General features: G+C 41.3%; 2 protein-coding genes across 4 annotated transcripts; both read right to left on the bottom strand.

The window, feature by feature from the left end:
* Positions 1-1,798: 1,798 nt before the first annotated feature.
* hhex (hematopoietically expressed homeobox) lies at positions 1,799-7,070 on the bottom strand. Of its 2 annotated transcripts, none has more exons than XM_056366946.1 (4): positions 6,384-7,070; positions 3,322-3,500; positions 2,600-2,650; positions 1,799-2,475 (listed from the first exon to the last, which is right to left on the bottom strand). In XM_056366946.1, exons 1-4 carry the CDS (start codon positions 6,778-6,780, stop codon positions 2,209-2,211), a joined length of 894 nt encoding a protein of 297 aa, XP_056222921.1. In that variant the 5' UTR covers positions 6,781-7,070; the 3' UTR covers positions 1,799-2,208. The 2 variants fall into 2 exon arrangements, with proteins under 2 accessions (XP_056222921.1, XP_056222920.1); XM_056366945.1 differs by having other exon boundaries at positions 1,799-2,478; positions 6,384-7,069.
* A 4,100-nt stretch (positions 7,071-11,170) lies between these two features.
* On the bottom strand, positions 11,171-20,346 carry trub1 (TruB pseudouridine (psi) synthase family member 1). Of its 2 annotated transcripts, none has more exons than XM_056366932.1 (8): positions 20,159-20,346; positions 19,972-20,070; positions 16,677-16,732; positions 14,735-14,759; positions 14,463-14,535; positions 12,978-13,117; positions 12,765-12,821; positions 11,171-12,656 (listed from the first exon to the last, which is right to left on the bottom strand). In XM_056366932.1, exons 1-8 carry the CDS (start codon positions 20,304-20,306, stop codon positions 12,475-12,477), a joined length of 780 nt encoding a protein of 259 aa, XP_056222907.1. In that variant the 5' UTR covers positions 20,307-20,346; the 3' UTR covers positions 11,171-12,474. The 2 variants fall into 2 exon arrangements, with proteins under 2 accessions (XP_056222907.1, XP_056222905.1); XM_056366930.1 differs by having other exon boundaries at positions 11,172-12,656; positions 14,678-14,759; positions 20,159-20,344.
* Between the last annotated feature and the right edge of the window lie 162 nt (positions 20,347-20,508).

Genomic DNA, 20,508 nt, shown 5'->3' with positions numbered 1-20,508 from the left:
TCCCTGCGCCTCTGAGGTTCACTCAATCATTAACCTAATCTACTTACTGAAAACTCCCACTCACAGTGTGTGCATGAGAGCTCAATGATAAGCTATTTGAAGATGAAGGTGGTGATGGGACAACGATTGACATGGACTAAACTGTTTGCTAATCTGTGGCTGCCTTTGATTCCTCGGGACATCGGGAGGCAGTGAAACAGCAGAATGAAGAGCAGTGATCTATGGGAAATTTATGTTTCCAACAACATCTACCTGTGTGTGTTTTCCAGCAGCGAGTTTTAGATTGATTTATTTAAATATCATCACATTTAGTTCCACAAGTCTTGTTCTAAATGCGGCCTTAAAGTACGTGGCGCTGAAATTAACAGGAGAGAGTGGGTCATCTGTCAAACCAGAATATCAAACTAATTCATAAAAGAAATTTCAAATCTCTTTTTAGCATTATACTGGGCACAATATATGAGTTTTTAAAATGACAGTATATATAAGGGGACGGAGCAGGAGCCTGTAGCTCCAGATGTTTCTGTCACCAATCACAGTTTGCTGTTCAGGTCAGAGGTTGTTGTTGTAGCTCCCAGGATCTACAGGGCGTAACAGCCATAACATCCTGTTGTGATGATTGTAATTATTTTATTAATTTATTAATTATTTTATTAATTATAATATTTAGATAATATTTATTCTATATATGCATCAGTGATACTGATTATTTTTCATTTTAAAAATATCACCCATACCATGAGCTTCTAAACTTTGATGTATTTCTAAAGGTTTTGTAAGTAATTGATTAAGAAGTTAACATTAGCTCCATTGTGTCAAACTACACATAAAATCATTAATGCATTAGTAGCTAATATTAATCCACTATCATAAATGGTATAATAATATAATATCATGAAAGTAGCCAGTTTACATAGTGATTAACTTTTGAAACTTTAGATACAGTTTGCTGAAAAAAAACCCTAAACTTTTATTTAAGTTCAATTTAAATGTAGAATTTTAACCTGTAATTTTTCAGTGTTTTATTGGTGCGTTTATCTAAAGAATTTAATTACTTCTTTTGAATTTCTTCCATTATGCCTTTTTTTTAATATTATTTTTATACAAGCAACATATTTAAAAAATCTAGAACACGTACATGTTTTGTAACAGCGGCCATTGTTTTAAATGAAGCTGAATTATTAGTTAATGGGATGAAAAATTGGAAACTACCAGGCTCCAGTTAAACCAGTGGAAAGAAAAAAAAAACATACACCCAAAATGTGAGAAATACTTTTACTGAATTCAATAAAGAAATCAAATGATTTATGATTCTGTGTAGTCAAGTCAGGACACACAAGTAAAACTACAAAAATCTTAGTTCCCACTTTACAAAAATGTCTGAAAAAAACTGAATCAGGCATTTTAAATGGGTTTGAATATATTTAACATTATTATCAGTGACAAACATTACGAGCTTTAACTCTGTGTTTGTATGAAAAATCACTTTCTTACAAGGTGTCATTAAAGCTTTAGTTTCCCTTGTAAACTCAATCATTTTGGTTATTTAAATAATAACCATGTATTGAATTAGTTTTATTATAGACTCTATTTGTTCGTCTTGTTCTTTTTTCTTTTTTTTTATTAGGCTATATTTATTTCGTTTTATTGATTTGTTTTCATTCTTTTATTTGAATTACTTGCCAAATTATAAATGATCTAAAATTTGAAATATTTTGATTTTATTTATTGATTTCCTTTTTTCTGCAGGCAACCATTTTACGAAACAAAAAATAATAAATCACAATCAAATTCCAGCTACATCCAAAAGTGACAAATTTATTCTTATCACAAAAATATTCTAATAGATATCACCAGACAAAATCGTCATTTGCTCTATTGATTATGTAGCCTAGTGGAATATGACATTTTAAGGCAAAGGCCAAGAGCGTTCATCCTGTGAAACCACACACAGAAACTCCTCTATAAGCCTAATATTCATTTTCACTGGTGGACAGAACACAGTCACGATCAATACAAATACAGCACAATATGATGCTTTATATACAAAAAGAGTCTAACACAGAGAGTCAGGGTCAAAGGCTGTATCAACCTGTGCAGGTGAAAGGGAATGAACAAGGCTCAGGTGTCAGAGGAATCCAGTGCCCTTCGTCATCATCTTCATCATCCAGCTCAGAACGTCCCAGTGGATCCAGTGTCAGTGTGGAACTAGGGGTTCCGTGTGAATTCGTCGTCGTCCTCTATGTCTAGCTCCTGGTCTGAATCGTCGGACACGGAGTCAGAGTCCAGCTCCGTGTGGGTGTTCTGCGGGGACACGGAGCTCACACCGCGGCCCGCCTGCGCTGGCTCACAGGCGAGGACTGTGTGTCTCTGCTCCGGGCTCTGGATCCCGGTCGGCTCGGTCGTCTCGTCCCCTTTATTGCTCCTCCCGGCGGAACCATCATCGTCCGCCTCCCTCTTCCCTCCCTGGGGATTCTCCTGATCGAGATGGAAACAGTGTTAAGAACCAGGAGGCCTGAACAGCTGTGCAATAAGACTGTGTAATAAGAACATTTTAATGTAATGTGACATTTGTAAAAAACAAAAAACAAATGCTCACCTGTTTGAGTCTGCGCCACTTCGCCCGTCGGTTCTGGAACCAGGTTTTAACCTGGAAAACCAAATGAAGAATAAAGGAATCATTCTCCTGCTGTGAGTTTTAACATTAAAGATGAAGACACACACACACACACACACAGTGGAAACACTGGCGTTTGCTTTAGTTCAGAGAATTATAAGCAGATTTCATCTGATCGAATACAAAATCTATAATCGATTCGATCCGGGAATGAACATTAAAATAAAAGTCAAAACGTGGTTATGGCCTAAATCCTGATCTATATGAATTTGTCACTGTGATGCTGCTTGTGCTGCAGTCATGTGGATTAAAGCAGAGCTGACCAGAATCATTTTGTCCAAATATGAAATGATTCAAATAGATTTAGAAGTGAGACGGGTTTCTCCTGCAGGTAGGCCCACAGCAGTTAGCTGTATTTATTTAATTACTTTTAATTCTGGGTGTGTGAAATTAACAATAATAATAAAGTAAATAATTAGCTTAGTTATATAATATAATTAGTCATAATTAAATAACGAATTGCTCCAGCCATAATTTCACCAGGCCTGTGTCCCTGTACATCACTGCACATCTCGCATCTAGTGAATAAACAAATGAACTAATGGACCTTGAAATAAAAAAAGCTATTTCAAACTCAACTTCAATTTATAATCAAATAAAATATGGTCTCAGGTGTGTTTTTGACTAGAACCCCCCCCCCCCACCTGTCTCTCGCTGAGCTGCAGCATCTTGGCCAGTCTCTTCCTCTCCGGAGGAGACAGGTACTTCTGGGTCTCAAACTTCTTCTCCAGCTCGATGGTCTGGTCGTTAGAGAACCGGACCTGACCCCCCTTTCTTTTATGCAGGGGCCGCTGGATGAAGGGGGTCCACAGCAGAGGCTTCCCTGTGGAGGAACAGGGGAAAAACAACAGAGCGGGAAATTCATGAAAGGTTCTAGTGAAGCAACGTAGGCCGAGGATATCCGCTGTCATTTCAGATTCTTTCATTATTATATGTTATTAAAATGTAAAAATAGAAAATTAAAAAAGAATCAAGTTTAAGGTTTAATAAACTGTTTTAACTCTGTAAACACACACTAGTGCAGTGTGTGTTTACAGAGTTAAAACAAGTGTACATAAAAACTGAGAAGAACGTTTTGAAAATAATAAAATGAAAGAATAAAATAAAACTCCTGGAGGACATGATCCAAATTATAGACTCCTCTTTGTAATTGATCTAAACATCTGACTTGATTATAAACTTAAAGAAATAAGATATTATAGGATACGGGAAGTTTTAGAGCTCAAATAAATGAGGAAAATAATGCATCATTATGAGTCTTTAATGGCTGCACATGTTGTGTGAAATGACTGAACAGATTTATTGGGAGAAAGGACACAGCAATGTAATCAGAGTGTTTTTGTCTGGTTTCCTCTCCTCTTTAATGGCCGGGAACAAACAATGGCCGAGGCTGCGGCCGCCACCCCGACCTGCTGCACGCGGTCTTTTTAAGGAAGGTCGTGACGGAGTGAAAAACTATGGCCAAATATCCGCTTCATGTGCTTCCTGCTTTGCGGTGTGATTATAGGCGATGGCATTCACCAACAGAACACCCCCATGTCCTCTCTGCTCGGCACTGTCACAGTGTAAATCTGTTGTGGTCGAAACTGCTGTCAAAGAGCTTCTTATTGCTGCTCCTTTCCAAAAGGAAGTTAGCTAATCCAGTCCCATGAGATGTGTTTCTCAAAACAGAAAAAGTCATGAGGTGAAAGACTGAGTGGAATAAGGCTCAGTTCAGTTTACAGAGGCAGGCCTTTGAATGAAAGGTGGAGCTGCTCTTCTTTACAGTGCAGCACAACAGCTTTTTATTTCCAATCATAATCAGCTTCTTTAATATCAGTGGAGAAAAAAAAAAGATGAGGGGATGTGATGGATAAATAATCTAAGTATAAAGAAAATCTCATGCTGAGTTCACTTCCAGACTGGATTCACCTCATCAGCCTCTGATCATCCTGATGTTCACCAGTGGTTTGTTTTTCTTGAACACGAGGCCCATACGTCACTCCAGTCCTGCTGTTATTATTTTTGTTTTATTGTTGTCTACTTTAAACTCTGGTAAATGAGACTTAATCTTTTCTCTCAGATCCCATTAGGCCTGACGCGCTGCTCTGTTTGCTTTATTTTCTTCTCGCCGCCAACCATAAAGAAAGTCAGCCACATCCTCGCTGGCCGGGCAGAGGAAGTGTAACAATATGTGAAAAACGGATCCCGGGCTATCAGAGGCCGAGTGTTTCCTGAATATGTCTGTATTGAGGATGTCGATAAAATAATCAGCAGCGTGCAGCGGGCTCCCGAGGAAGCGGCTGGCCGGGGTGAGCCAGGAAAACATTTAACAGCTTCTGAAACCAGATTTACTCCTATCGACAGGCTCACGGCTTCCGCCATGAACGGAAAAAGCCGGGCTTGTTGAGCGCAACACAAAGCCAGACGGCCTGCTGGTCCCACTATACTTGAGAGGACCACGGTGTGACAAGGATACAAATATTATCCTCTAAAACAGCTTCATCTAAACCAGTTCACACAACCTTGGAACTAAACCCTGACTCCCGAGTCCCTGCGCCAGCCTTTTCCCACATATGACGCTTCTATTAGATGCATTTCTTAAACATTTAAACTGACAAAAATGGAATCTCTGAAATCTTAAGGATGTTGACCAGAACTTTTGAAAAGCTCAGCTTTGTGTTCGACACTTTGCGCGCAACTTGTGCGTAATGAGCATCTGAAAAAAAAAACTGAAAGGCCCCATCTCAAATCTAGAAATCTCAAAATCCCACAATCCCAATCCTAATTCATTCTCAGACAATGATATATATATATATATATGTGTGTGTGTGTGTGTGTGTGGGTGTGTGTGTTTATGTATGTATGTAAGTATGTATGTATGTGTGTGTATGTGTACACGCACAGAAAGCAGTGAAATAACAAGTGTTTTGGACCCAGATATGTTTTAGTCACCGGCTGACTTGCTCCTCTGATGTTTCAGAACAATGGGAGTCAGGAAAACGAGTCAAGGTTGCCATGCACGAACCCCCCCCCCCCCCCCCCCCCCCCCCCACCCCCCACTACCACCACGAGCAGGCTGAATGGAATTGGATAAGCCTGCTGCTATTGTGGCCCCAAATATGTCTGTCAAAATAACAATGTGAGTCATATGTGCAGAAAAATGTTCCTCAGGACTGAAATGAGCTGAAGACTGAAGGGAAACACATCACCTCTCTCTGCAGTCTGTTTATGTGGGCCACATGTCACTGCAGACGGTCTTGAGTTCGATATGCATGTATGACCAAGCGTGATATACTTATGCAAAAATGGTTTCGCTGGCAGTGAAACGAAGGTTGTGAAGATGAAAATGTTTTCATGCACAGGGTAAAAAGTGCTCTGTTTGCCACATCATCCAAACAAGCTGGACTCCTTTCTTTTCGCGCTGAAAGGGACTAAATGTTATAAATGTATAAAGCAAAAGAAAATCTAAGGCATGATAAATATATTACTTTAAAAATATCCTCATATGAAAAGTGGAAAGATTTGTCATGAAATCTGATTGCACAAACACAACAGATACTGACAGTGTCTTCAGGGCAACAGTGGAGACTCGTGGAGCTGAGGTTAGAAGCAGCCCCCCCCCCCCCTGTTATTCTGTAAGTTACATTCACTGTAAAGGAGAAAGAATATCTACACCTCAAAGTGGTTTTAACATGATCCAAGAGGCGCCAGGTGCCCAACTCACCGAGAGGGTCGCGCCTCAGCAGCGCCTGTGCGTACTCCCCCATGGAGCGGTGGTGCTGGTGGTGGAACGGGTAGATGGGGCCAGCGAAAGCCCCAGCGGAGGCGTACGTCGCCGTCAACGTCGCGGCGGCGTGATGTGACAGCGCCGGGTGGATCGGCGTGGGTTCATAAATCGGCGTCCGGTACGGCGAGATGAGACTCGTGAAGGAAGAGTTGGGTGACGCGAGGGTCGGTGTGGGGATCACCGGCGTGGAGCAGGAGGAGGATGAAGCGGCGGAGGAGGAGGAAGAGGAGGGAGAGAAGGTGGTGGAGGCAGTCCTCCCCAGAATGTCCTCGATGTAGAAGGGAGTCGGGTGCGCCGGCTGGATGGGAGTTGGTGCGTAAAGCGGGACGCTCATGGTGCCGTTTCGCCGTCGCTGTACGCTGGAGCTGAGTTAACAGAGAGCTGCGTCCCTCCCTTGTCTCCCCCACAGCCTTCCTCTTTAGCGACACTGTCTTACACAAAGTTTTTACATACTAACAACCAACTACTGTAAGTCACACTTCTCTCTGCTGGCTGCCCTGCACAAACCAAAGGGGAGGTTTTCCGGGTTGAGGAGACCGTTAGAGGGTTTCAGTGTCCATCAGGCTGCGGTGGTGATCAGGCTGGTACTTGACCCAACTGTTGGGACTGTTATCTGGCTGCAGGCGGAGGAGGGAGGAGATAAGTGGACGGCCAACTTCCTGCAGGTGGCCAGCGGACATTTCTTATTGGTTCGCTCGCAGCTCCAATCGAGTCGCAGTGATCAGATGACAGGAGAGGAGAGATGATTGTATTTCAAGAGAATCAGTTCACTCCAGCAACTGAGAGACAGAAAAACATGAGATAAAGAATTTTTTTTTTTTTAAAAATGAGAGGAGAAAGTTCTTAAAGTGTCTCCTGTAAAGTTTGGTTGCACCGTAGATCTGTACCCACACCAGTTAGCCTATATATCCACACTAATCAATACATAATGTGAGCCAGTCTCCACACTGCATCTTTCTTTTTACAATAAAACTCTTCGTGCAACTTAAATATAACGACGTATCACGTTTTCGGGTGAACGTGCGTCAATTATAATCAGAGGTGGGAGAAGCATTCAGATCCTTGACTTTAGCAGCAGGACTAAAGAGCAACATTATTGCAAAATAAAATACTCCATTGGTGCATTGAACATCAAGTGTTATATGCAAAGTGAAGTAGTATTTTATTTAGTATTTTATGTTTCCCATTTTCATTTCAGTTTTCATCCGTGTCTGGTTGTTGGTCGGCAGGATTACACAAAAAGTACTGAACCGATTTGCACCACACTTGGTGGAGGGGGGGGGGGGGGGGGGGGGGGCATGGACCCGGGAAAGGTGCTATGCGCTCTATTCTAGTGGCTGACTTCAGTGTTGGATCTGCAAGGTGATCATAGGTTTGTCAGTTGCTGTATCAGTGCATCACTCTCATAAGATGATCATTTGTTTAGTATATACATATTAATCTGCAATACAAGTAACCATAGCTTTCAGATACATGTCTTATGTGGGGTGGCTTTAAATAGAAAAAAGAAACCACCACCTGAAATAAAACCTATTCATTAACTACACACTGTAAATACACAGTAATTATACAGAAATCGTTAATTTCTCTATTTTATCATTTGGTTTATGCTGATATCAGATTTAAGCATTCTGATTTAACTCTCTGCTTCTGTTATTTGTCTTTTATTGATATCTCCTATTGGCAACACTGATGCATGTGTTACTCTGCAAGCTTTTTAACTATGATAAATGAATTATAATGGATTATGAGATGCTGGGCCCCTGGACACAGGCAAATAAAAGCCACACTCACACTCAGTGTGCTGCTCTGCTTCTTTCTCCATAACACCACTCTACTTTTAAATTCTGTTATTGGTTGGAATTATTTTGTCTAAATCCTCCAAAGCTTTCCAACACAGCAAAATCCCTCAGTTACTTTCACAGATATATTACAAAACTCTACAGCACAATATACTTATTTTCTTATATTCTTATATTTTACAAACCACCAGAGGAAACCTGTGATACAGCTTCTACTGTGACAAAGCAGAGCTGTTCTGCTGCAGCTGTAAAAGGACAAGATTAAACAAAATAACTACAGTTACATTTCTGACCCGACTCTGTATCAGCATTTATTCAATATTAAATGATCAGGACATCATCTGTATATACAGTGTGTTTTCACTGAGCTATTTGACTTTTCAATGAAAAAATACACATCTAATGAAGTCGTCCTCCTTCACTCCTGTTAACATGAAACCCCACTGCTGCTGAGTGTGAGTTAAATCAAACCCTGACTCACATTAAGTATAACACACATCACATTTCACGTTATCACTGGACTTCTACTGTTGCACTGTGTTGCTCTAATTAAACTAACAAAACTAAATGAAGTATGAGTGGATGTCTCACATTTGGATTTCATTGTGATCAGTGTTCACTTTACCATTAGTTTCTGTCAGACAAGCCTTTACATTACAGAGAGGCTCTCCTTGCTTTATACTGAGAGAATGCACGTTTTAAATTCTGTCTCTTCTTCACATAATGAAAATTCTGAACCCTGTATTTTTCTTTTTTTATTGGCCAATTACAGGAATTTCACGTTTAATTTAGTGGAAACAACCATGTGCAAGTTTCAACTGTAGAAACGTAAACTTCCCCCCAGGATTCCCATTAAAGAAATCCCGATGAAATGACCCCAGTGCCCTGCCTTTATTGTCGGCCTATAGGCTCGTTAAATGGGTCTTTGACTAATCAAACAGCTTGAGGCGTTATCTGACAATGTAATACAGGCTAACTGCAACCCGCATCCCTAACGGTGCAGCTGAAGGGCGAGTGATTAACTCATGATTTGAATGTTTGGAGTTTTCCTGTGAAATCCATCTATCAGTGCGGCTGAGGTGATATATTTATGATAATGACTATAAACGCAAATCGCTTTAATTGCTCACTGAGTGCGCGTTTATCCCCTCACACACATTTCCGCACGGTGTTAAACAATAACAGATAACTTCGTCTGTGTGACAGTTACCGCGCGCGCAGGGGGGGGGGGGGGGGGGGACTCTGTTGGATCCGGCTGCACGTGCCACGGTCATCAGGATATTTTATTAGCAGCTGGCTTCATTAATGATGTCACGCTCTCAGTGTGAGGGGGAGGAGAGAGGGGGCGGGTGCCTGTTGCTTCTCGCGCGCAAACACAATCCAATGGTTCGATTTTGTGATGTGTCTTTAAAGCGCGCTCCGCTGACTGCCAACTTTCTAACGGCCGCAATTTAGATAAAGTGGACACAGAGAGCAAACAGGGATATGAACAGCCTTGAAGACATGAAAGAAATCACCAAACGGCTAATATTTGGACCGAGACAATCATTACAGCGCATTGATCCGGAGGCTTGCCGTGGCGGCAGACTCCTGTCCAACGACGATTGATACGTTCACAGCAGAGGCGCTGCTGCTGCTCCTTGGCAGCTGGCGCCATATATCTTCCTATTAACTTCCAGAGAGTCAGAGACATCCCCCCCCACCCCACCCCACCCCACCCCACCCGAGCCGTAAAACAATTAAATTACGCTGGAGTCACAAGATTATATTGTACTGTCACAAAAAAAAGTGACACTTTTTAATCAAGATATTAAATTTGATGACTTTTGGACAAACTGTAAGTCCTGCTGACTGTCACGAAACATAGCGTAAAGGAAATTCAGCTCCATGTACACCAAATCAACGGATTACGTTTCATGACCCGTTACGGAACGCCCCCTTTTTTGCCAAGTATAAAAAAAATTCACTACATTAAAATTATATCTAAACTGGGAGAGAGAGTCACAGTCATAAAGTCACTGCATCCAATTATTTTGACTTAAATCAAAATCATTACACAAATCAAAATCATGACTAGTGTCATGTAATGATAAGTTGAAAGACATTTAAACCATGTTCCACCCATTCAGACTCACAACACTGGAGCCTTTAAAATGTTTTGAACTGGTTTGAAATCAGATTTTGTTTTAAACCTCTGCAGCCAATAAAGAAAGCTTAGACAAGAAAGATGCAGCTGTCCTTTCACACTGATTGTTGATGAGACTGTGTGGGCTGTACAGACAGTGCTTGATTGACAGTACTCTCACTCTCCTTGTAGCTTTTGCTGTACGTGACACCATATTCATTTCAGTTCATAGTTTGGTGACATCAGGTCAGGTCTCCTTCTCCAGAGTCCTCTAGCAGTGTGTGTGGCTGTGCAGGGTCCTTAAGGCAGAATGAGCCAATGAATCACAGCACACATTCTGACCCGTCAGGAGAGACACAGGTCTAATGAGTAACATTAACAATGCCTCAATCTCATGAATGTCACTTAGCGAGCATGCACAAGACCAGAAGCCTGGAAATGGCTCACATACATGGAATGCGCCCATTGTTAATGTTACTGATTAAACCTCTGCTTTTCCTGCTGTGGCCTGTTTATGTCTACTGTGAGATACAAAGACAAAATGATGACATAAGGCACTATGTTAAGAATATGAAATTATAAATCAAGATTTTGATGAAGGATCATATTATTTCTTACTTAGTGTCTTTCTTTTTTTCTGACTAGCTGACTCATAATTATCAGATCGAAAATTAACGTCAGAACATAAATTGAAACTTTAACTTTCAAGAGTTGTTACAAAAATACAATTTAGAGTTTTAAGCCAGAAGAATACTTTCCAAATCCAAATGATAAAATAATGATTCAACATTTTGACTTATTTAAAAAAGTAGCGGTATGCAGTTTATTTTTCATGCCTCCTGAAGAGAACTGTTTTCCATACGTACTGTCGACCAGCTGACCAATCTGTGTGTCTCTCCCATACTGCAGCACCATTATCACATTAAATATGGACTATAGATACCTAATTACACCACTTCACTTGGCAGGTACACCGTTAGTCCACTCGGAAACCAAAGTATGTATTTCAGTTTTTCAAACGAAACAAAGAAATAAGTACCAAAAAAAGAACAAGTATGAAACATCAGTGAGAAATAAAATCAAAGTATTTAACAACGAAGAAATGTTATTTTCACTCCAATATTTATTTAATCTGCGAATGCAGAACAAATGAAATTAGACTTGCTGTATGTACAACAGTGCTGACGCAGCAACACTTGATGTGAGTGCTTGAAACCTAAAAAAAAAAAAAACCTACTGTATTGGAAGAACAGATTCATTTCATATAAGATATTTTTTGGAAGAGTTTTTAGACCAGCCAGCAGGGCGTTTCCACCAATACATCACCACGTTGACTGATTCATACATCTTACCTGCCCTGTTGGACCCTCTAAATGAAGATAACAGCTTAACCAAGACCATACAGCTCTTTTCCACATCAGTCAATATTATAATACGCTACCTCAATATTTGTGCTGATCTAAAAAGTTCCTCACAATTGTGGCAAACAGAAAATCTATTTTAATACAGTAATGAGACAAAAATAAAGACATACTTGAAATCTTTTCGGAATTCGAATAAACCCTCAGTTCTAATTTTTTTTTCCAATTTTGGTTTTATATACAGTGTCAGTCTGTTTCATGTTAAACTTTGAAGTCTCAAAAATTTAAAAATGCAGTGTGCATTGTCAAACACTCTTCCCTAACGCAACCTGACCCTTAAAGTAAGTAATATATTCTTTATTTGTGTCTATCACCCAGCTCTATAAGAGGGCTATGAGTGAATGAAGACAGAGGCTGGAGTCGGGGGTGCAAACTTAAAATACAATTATTTACAAATGGAATTAAACTAAAATTGCAGATGAGACAGAGACAGGACAGAAACAAAAATGTGGACTTGAAATCATGAATCCAGTGTAGAATAACAACACTGGACCAGTGAGTTCCAAAAAAAGAGGTTTTGACAATTGTCTTAATTTGTCACAATTTATAAAACACACCTTGAAATATCTGGGAGAAACAGACACATCGAGACCTGATGTTCTCTTCATTGATAAGCAGCACAAACGGACAGGAAGTCCAGCTGCTAACGTTCAGACCGGGTCCTGTTCAGAGTGTGTTCTTTAGCTGTCCGCCTCTGCTGGTGTTGTACAGTCCACACGCTGCTCTGACTCTGAGCAGCTCTGCAGAGAGCGCAAGATATCTCCCAGTGTCCACTGCTCCTCATGTAAGGTGTGCTCCTCCAGCGTGAACTGGCCCTGCTTGGTCCGGATCAGGTCCTTCACATGAGCACATGACGACAGAGCTGCAAGCACAGATGCTGATTATACTTTCTCATCTGTTGGTTCAGTCTATTGACATGTCCATAAATGTGCTGAGGATGAAACTGTGACATAGAATCAATGAATCTCACCTTTTCCCAGGTCATCCACCAAGCTCCTGACATAGAATCCACCACCACACTCTATATCTGTCAGGGAGACAACTACTGTCACTGTTTTCTGAATGTGCATTTCAACACAGAAAGAATACAGACACAGCAGGAAATGACATCCAACGTGCTGTGTAAGAGGTCAGTATTACACAGAGGGAGAAAGAAACACTTTGTTATGCAACTTGTGCTAACCCAGAGTGAAGAGAGGAGGTTTGAACTCCTGCAGGGTCAGGTTGTACACAGTGACCGGTCTGGCAGGCTTGGCCTCAACACTGTGACCTTGCTTCAGCAGGACAGACAGACGCTGGCCGTCCTTCTTCAGAGCAGAGTAGCTAAAATGAGAAAAACTCAACAGTCACACTACAATGAAGTACAATGAAGGGGTTTTTATTTGAAAAGAAAGCTGCACTAAGGAGAGTGTATATAGATTCCACCCATGTGACACTGCTGCAGAAGAATCCCTTTCTCCCTCCCTGTGAAAGAAAGAAACTTCAGCCTGTTTCTTTAAACTGGCAGGAAAGCTTCTTCACAGACAAGGTGACAGAAGTAAAACTAAAAGTTTAAGTCCTGCTAGCAACCTCTAGAGGATGCAAGGTTCACTGCACCGCAATAAAAAACTGCAGCATACTGGCTAATTTATTTATTCTTTTATTACCGTTAGGTTAATGAGATAAGGCTCTGCTGAAAGGTGGAATTTATTTTATTAGCTTCAGGGTCAGTTAGCTCCTGTTTTGCCTGTGATAAGACAGTTGCAGGGCTGCAACTTAAAATTATTTTGCAAAGTGATTAACTGAATATCGTTTGGGCTATAAAATCTCAGTGAAGTGGGAGAGTGAGAGAGTAGGAGACAGGGGACTACATGCAGCAAATGGCCACAGGTCGGACCCGAACCCATGGTCACTGCAGCCAGGACCGAGCCCGAGCGGCACCGCTCCACCAGGTGAGCGGCACCGCTCCGCCAGGTGAGCCACCCGGCTCCCCAGAATATTCGCATTTGAGACTGTTTGCCATTCTTGCTTAAACATTGCTCTACAATTTCTTCCATTATCAAAATTATAGCACATTCATTATCTCTCAGTTGATTGATTGATGGATCAACTAATTGCTTCCGGTCTAAAGATCATTTCAGCCAATCACAACAAGCAACATCACACACGACAAAAGCTACATGACAATGTAAGAACAGCAGATGGTGACCTTATTGTTTAAGTCCTGCAGCACCCTTTATTAAATGGTTGTACACAGATTATACTGGAAATGCTGGAAATCACAGTGAGCTTGTGTTCAAATATCACACTGTTCATCATGACTAATAACAAACCTCTTTCAACAACGTGAAAAAATAGAGCCCAGGTTATGGAATCAACAGAGGCGAAAGGCTTCTTCCTCTGGACTGTGTTTATGCTAACCCTGTTTATGCCTGTGACATTACTCACTATATTGTGTGCCAATGGGAAATTTGGTGGGAAAGTCCACTGTCAAGTCCACAGGGTCCCCAAAATAAGACGGCTTGATTCCACAGAGCTGAGAATAAGTATAGAAAGCTGAGAATTTGTCTTGATGATGGTGCAAGAGAAAAACTCAGTGTCCAAAGTAGAAAAGCTTGAACAGTTTCCTTTCACATACACAAGTGTTATCGTCATGGAAACATATTCTCAGATGGGAGGCCTTACTCACAGTGGAGGAACTTGCATGATGTCACCGGTAAAAGATTTCAGCTTCTCCTCAATGTCCAACCTGGTTATGTGTTCTGTAAGGAAATAAATAAACATCACAAACACACTGTGAAATGTTGTACTGTAGTGTATATGTTCCAGGTGAAACAGTGGCTTCCATGAGTGGATTATAAACCGCTGAAGGTGAAATGATGAGATGTGTGCTTGCTGTATTACTGAAGTCTTTCTCCAGAGTCACACTGCCTGTAGCATCAAGAGTGTCTGTTGCTTTACCCAGCTCCCCCACAGCAACGTATTTCTGAAAAATGAACACACACACACACACACACACACACACACACACACACACACACACACACACACACACACACACACACACACACACACACACACACACACACACACACACACACACACGTATCTATAACACATCTATCACAGATGATTAGCATCAGTTTAGCATCAGTCGGCCAATAAGTAACAAGAAATGTCAGTACAGGAATACAGAATATATCTTGGAGCTAGTTAAGAATGTTACAATGTGGATCACAATTCTTTAATACAGAATTTAAGGGATTTTTTTTATCAAATATTTATGTTAAAAAATGATCAGATGATGCATTGTTATTAGATTTCTTAAAAATCTGATATTAAAATTGGACTTAAAAATCCAGTATGTGCAGCCATTACATCACTTTCTCCACTAAAAACCTCTATCACAGCTCCGTAAAAGCTTGATACATTCCAAAAGCGACTTTTCGGAATGGTGCAGCAAATAAATGAATAAAATTATCTTTGGTGGAATGAGGTTTTCTTGATCTCTTACACACTATAAATAAGGTCTCAATTCTTGTCCTTTTAGACCTAAGTGCAGCGTTTAATACGACTGACCATAATATTCATATCAATCATCTTGAAAAGTTGGTCTTTCTGACTCTGTGTTAAACTGGTTCAAAACAAACATCACACGGAGGAAGTTTTACGTCAGTCTTGGAGATCATGTGTCTGAGAAACACAACATCTGCTGTGGGGTTGCTGAAGGGAGCTGCCTTGGCCCATTATCATTCTCACTGTACATGCTGCCAATTGGTAACATCATCAGAGAGTTACGCTGATGACACACAACTGTACATCTCTGCTGAACCGAATGATGCTGCAGCTATAAACTCCATTACTATATGTCTTCTAGCAATAAATAAATGGATGAGCAACAACTTCTTGAAGTTAAATGAGGACAAAACTGAAATCCTACTAGTCGGCCCCAAAACAAAAAAAAACAATGCTGTTCAATAACCTGGGGAAACTGATTCCCCGGATTAAATCTGAGGTGACAAGTCTTGGCATTATCTTGGATTCAGATCTAAGCTTCAAGTCCCACATCAACAAGGTGACAAAAACATCATTTTCCACAGACACAGAAACAGCTAAAGTACGGCCATTTATAAACCAAAAAGATGCTGAAAGATTGATTCATGCCTCCGTTTCAAGCCGACTTGATTACTGCAACACACTTTTTACTGGGCTGCTGAAGAAAACCACTGAGAGACTTCAGCTCATTCAAAACTCTGCAGCTTGGCTATTAACCAGAACCAAGAAGAGAGAGCACATCAGTCCAGTTTTAGAGGCTCTGCATGGCCTTGCTGTGACATTCAGGATTGATTTCAAGCTGCTCCTCCTCATATACAAAGGCCTTAATGGGCAAGGACCAAGCTACATTGCTAACTCCCTGATTAACTATGTACCTCCGAGAACACTGAGATCATCCACTGCTGCTTTATTGAAGGTTCCCAGCAACAGCCGTAGGAAAACTGGATGCAGCCTTCTGCTCCTACGTTAGTTACAGCCCAATAATGAGAATCTATCCGAGCTGAAGCAGCTATATAATGCTGAATGGTCCACAGAATTCATCGTAAACATTGTGCAGGTCTGATCAGAAGCTACTGGAGGAGCTGGTGTGAGGTCATTGCTGCCAAAAGAGGTTCAACCAGTTATTAAATTAAACGCAACTTTTTCTACCAGCACTGTAAATGTTTTACGGGTGTAAAACTAGACTATGGTCTATAAGTTGTGACTTTAGATGAAGATCTCATTAAATTTCATGACCAATTAATACAGAAAACAAGGTCATTCCAAAGGGTTCACACACTTTTTCTTGCCACTGTAGTGATTCATAGCTCTTTTTTCACTTTTTAACATTAAGTGTAAACAAACTCACCTTTGAACCAGTTAACATGGTAGTGAGCATTTTTGTGCCATTCCCAACACCAACAACTGAAAGAAAAAGAGACCATGTTAGAATCTCAAGGCAACACTTCATCATCACAATATAACACCAAGTCAGCTAAACTTCAGGGATATAAATCTGTCCTTTTAGGAAGCACAAGTGATTGTGAATCAATTTCGCCTGCTTTGGTGGAAGGGAAAGTTACAACAGGTGCAATGGAGAGGCCAAAGCAAGACAATAAAAGGGGAATGGTTTTGCATGTGGTGGCCACAGACAGTTGCTCTCTCCGGATCCTTCCTGACTGATTGTTCTCTAGTTTTGTGTTTTGCTAGTGTCCTTGTCACTACTGGTAGCATGAGGCGGTACCTGCAGCCCAGTCAGGTTGCACAGGTAGTCCAGCTCCTCCAGGATGGCACATCCATACGTGAGATCCCAAGAAGGTTTGCTGTGTCTCCCAGCACGGTCTCAAGAGCATGGAGGAGAAACAAGGAGACCAGCTGTTACATGAGGAGATCTGAACAGGGCCGTAGAAGGGCATCAACCCAGCAGCAGGGCCGGTACCTGCCAGGATGAGCACTGCCAGAGCCCTACAACATGACCTCCAGCAGGCTACTGGTGTGCATGTTTCTGACCAAACTGTCAGAAACAGACTCCATGAGGGTGGCATGAGGGCCCCACGTCCTCTAGTGGGACCTGTGCTCACAGCCCAGCACCCTGCAGCTCGACTGGCATTCGCCAGAGAACACCAGAATTAGCAGGTCTGCCACTGGCGTCCTGATCTCTTCACAGATGAGAGCAGGTTCACACTGAGCACATGTGACAGGCGTGAAAGAGTCTGGAGACGCCGTGGTGAACATTATGCTGCCTGTAACATCATCCAGCATGACCAGTTTGGCGGTGGGTCAGTGATGGTCTGGGGAAGCATATCCTTGTAGGGTCGCACATAGCCAACAGTACCCTGACTGCTGTTAGGTACAGGGATGAAATCCTCAGAGCGATTGTCAGACCTGACGCTGGTGCAGTGGCCCTGGGTTCCTCCTGGTGCAGGACAATGCCCGGCCTCATATGGCCAGAGTGTGTAGGCAGCTCCTGGATGATGAAGGCATTGATGCCATTGATTGACCCTCACGCTCCCCTGACCTAAATCCAACTGAGCATCTATGGGATGTTATGTATCTGTGAATCAGATGCTGCCAAGTACCGCCACAGACTGTCCAGGAGCTCACTGATGCCCTGATCCAGGTCAGGGAGGAGATCCTTCTGGACACCATACGCCCGCAGGTTGTCGGGAGTGCATACAGGCACGTGGGGGCCTTACACACTACTGAGACACATTATGAGTTGCTGTGATGAAATTCACAAAAGTTGGATCAGCCTGTGATTTCGATATTTTACTTTGATTTTCAGTGCGATTGTGAATCCAGCTCTATGAGAGACTACACAGTTCATCTAGTCCCACAGTTTAATGAATGTAGACAACACTATTACTGACTACAACCTCAGTAAAAATCATGGTTGATTAACATCTCTCTGACAATGTCAAGAGGGAACATTCATGGTCACCAATGGAACTTTGTTGATCCTCTCAAGTTTCCTCAAGCGCCACCATGAGGTTGCCATTTTTGTTTTTCAGTGAAATTTGGTTGAGACTTTCATGTTGCCCTCAGGATGAATAGTGATCATTTTGGTGAATTTCTGGCTGATCCTCTGTCGATCCTCTGACCTTTCATCTAGCTCCATCATCAGGCAGAAAATTCATTTTATCCTGTCCTTTGCTTTATGAACAAATAGCTTCAAAACTAATGAGCTGCTGGACTGCGTGTTCACTGCAGAAAGCTTTGGCATGCTAACACACTAAAAGTGTGTGAACATGGTACACTTTATAAATAGTCATCAGCATGTTAGCATGCTGACATTAGCATTTTGCTCACAGTATCACTGTGCTTAAGTACAGCCTCACACATCTGACATGCATATCCATTCAGACATGTCTTTACAGTATCTACACCCCCTCCATTGTCCACAAGTTGCTCATGATATTAAAATGATACATGTAATTATTTGTAGTACAACACAAGCAGTACACCTCATCAGCTGCCTGTGTGGTCTAGCCTATCCCATTCTTCGTGTACATGCGTCACTGAACACATATCTAGAGTCAGATGAGGGATGTTCAAAACTGGCTGAGGTGCACTTCACTAAGGCACAACACAACATTAACACAAACCAATACATACATACATATAACAGGTATTGAGGAAGTTGCCACTCCTCCTTGGGACTGAGTTCATGAAATCAAACGTTGCCAAAGTAAAACTTATCAGATGTACTGCCTACTTTGAATACTGAATCTCTTCAGCAACTGAATGAGGATGTTGACATTAGACCTTTTTGGTAACCTTGTCTGTCCTGTTTTTGTTATTATAAATATGAATATAATATTTTATTTTATTTATATTCTATTGATGATTGATGATCATCGAGAAGGGTAGATTACTCATACATATATATAAGTTTGTTCATCTGTTGCATTTTATTGTTAACTCGACTGTTAATAAATGGTGAGAGCTTCTCTTTGTGTAAAGATATGCTGTTGTATCCTTACAAATATTCTGACTAAAATGAAGTCCATGACACAACTTGATTCAGAGGATCTTACTTTTAGAGATGAGGTATTTGATAGCAGGAACACTTTTCTTGATACTGTTTTAGTTTCCTTACTAACATAAGTGATATGAACTTAAAAGTGATCAACCTGGCTGGGACGACCTTGTTGTTCAATGCTTTGTAACTTTTGAATTTAAAAGCATTGAGCAACAACTGCACATGGATGTATTATAATATATCCATGCAAGTGCCTCCCAGCTGGGATTATCAATTTTTTTTGTGTCCCCTGGAAACACTTCTGTTGTTGTCTTTGCTACTTGCAGTGTGTTTCTATATTTGGTTGCATTGTGGGTATTTGCAGTAAATGTGCTGTCAAATGGATGTTTTCTGAATTTATGTGTTTTCATAGGTTGCAGTTTGTTGAACTCTCAGGGCCACGGTAGTATTGGGAAGTACTGATAGGCCTTCTATTCTGTAGCTTTATTTTGTAGGTAGACATATATGTATATGTTTTTGTATACAATACAAATATTTCCCCCTTTTTAACAGGCTTGATGGCAGTTTTCAGTAAGTAAATGTAATCGAGATACGTGGCTAACAGTTAAAACCTCTAACAAGGCAGGAATGACAAATGCCGCACGTGCACCACCCGGCTGTGTACATGGTACTGTCCTCTTACCTAACACCCCACTGGCAGCACTGTCCAGGGTCCCCCCGTGCCCCATCTTTAGGCTCTGCTTCCTTCTCTTTCGCGGGTTTGGGTTTTCTACTCCAGCTTCTGAAAGATACGTGACACACAAACATTTCACTGTCAGCGACAGCAGTTGACAACAGACGTATGTCTTGATGCTGTCCTGTCGTATTACCCCTGAGTAAAGCTTCTTTGAGTGCATTCAACACGTCTGCGGATGTCGGCCCTTGTTTTTTATATATTGCAAACAACCCATTTAAAGACTGCAGTTTAGACAGAGAACTAGATATCGGAGCCGTTGAGTTACTGATGTTTCCAGCCATGCTTGTTCAGTCCTCCACGGCCAACACTCTTCTTCTTCTACTTGTAAACTGAAGCTTAGCGACTGGTTGTTGTGTTACCGCCATCTACTGGTTCAATCGTTGATTGCGTCTTTGACTACAACAAGTCAAAATAAAATGACATGAAATAACATTATATTAAATATCATTACGCTTCATCTCAGTTTTAGACCACTAAAGCTTG

Source organism: Seriola aureovittata, chromosome 21, assembly GCF_021018895.1.
Source record: "Seriola aureovittata isolate HTS-2021-v1 ecotype China chromosome 21, ASM2101889v1, whole genome shotgun sequence".
NCBI lineage: Eukaryota > Metazoa > Chordata > Actinopteri > Carangiformes > Carangidae > Seriola > Seriola aureovittata.
The sequence above is the reverse complement of the archived record's forward strand: the minus strand, read 5'-3'. Positions and strand labels throughout refer to the sequence as shown.

Coding starts and splice junctions, on each gene's coding strand:
- hhex (XM_056366945.1), bottom strand. CDS start 6,780: ATGAGCGTCCCGCTTTACGCACCAACTCCCATCCAGCCGGCGCACCCG. Junction 2,651..3,321: donor TGCAGCTCAGCGAGAGACAG/GTGGGGGGGGGG, acceptor TTGGTTTTCCAG/GTTAAAACCTGGTTCCAGAA. Junction 2,479..2,599: donor AGTGGCGCAGACTCAAACAG/GTGAGCATTTGT, acceptor CATCTCGATCAG/GAGAATCCCCAGGGAGGGAA.
- trub1 (XM_056366930.1), bottom strand. CDS start 20,306: ATGGCTGGAAACATCAGTAACTCAACGGCTCCGATATCTAGTTCTCTG. Junction 14,760..16,676: donor CCATGTTAACTGGTTCAAAG/GTGAGTTTGTTT, acceptor TTCATTTTTCAG/AAATACGTTGCTGTGGGGGA. Junction 13,118..14,462: donor ATCATGCAAGTTCCTCCACT/GTGAGTAAGGCC, acceptor TTCTCATTTTAG/CTACTCTGCTCTGAAGAAGG.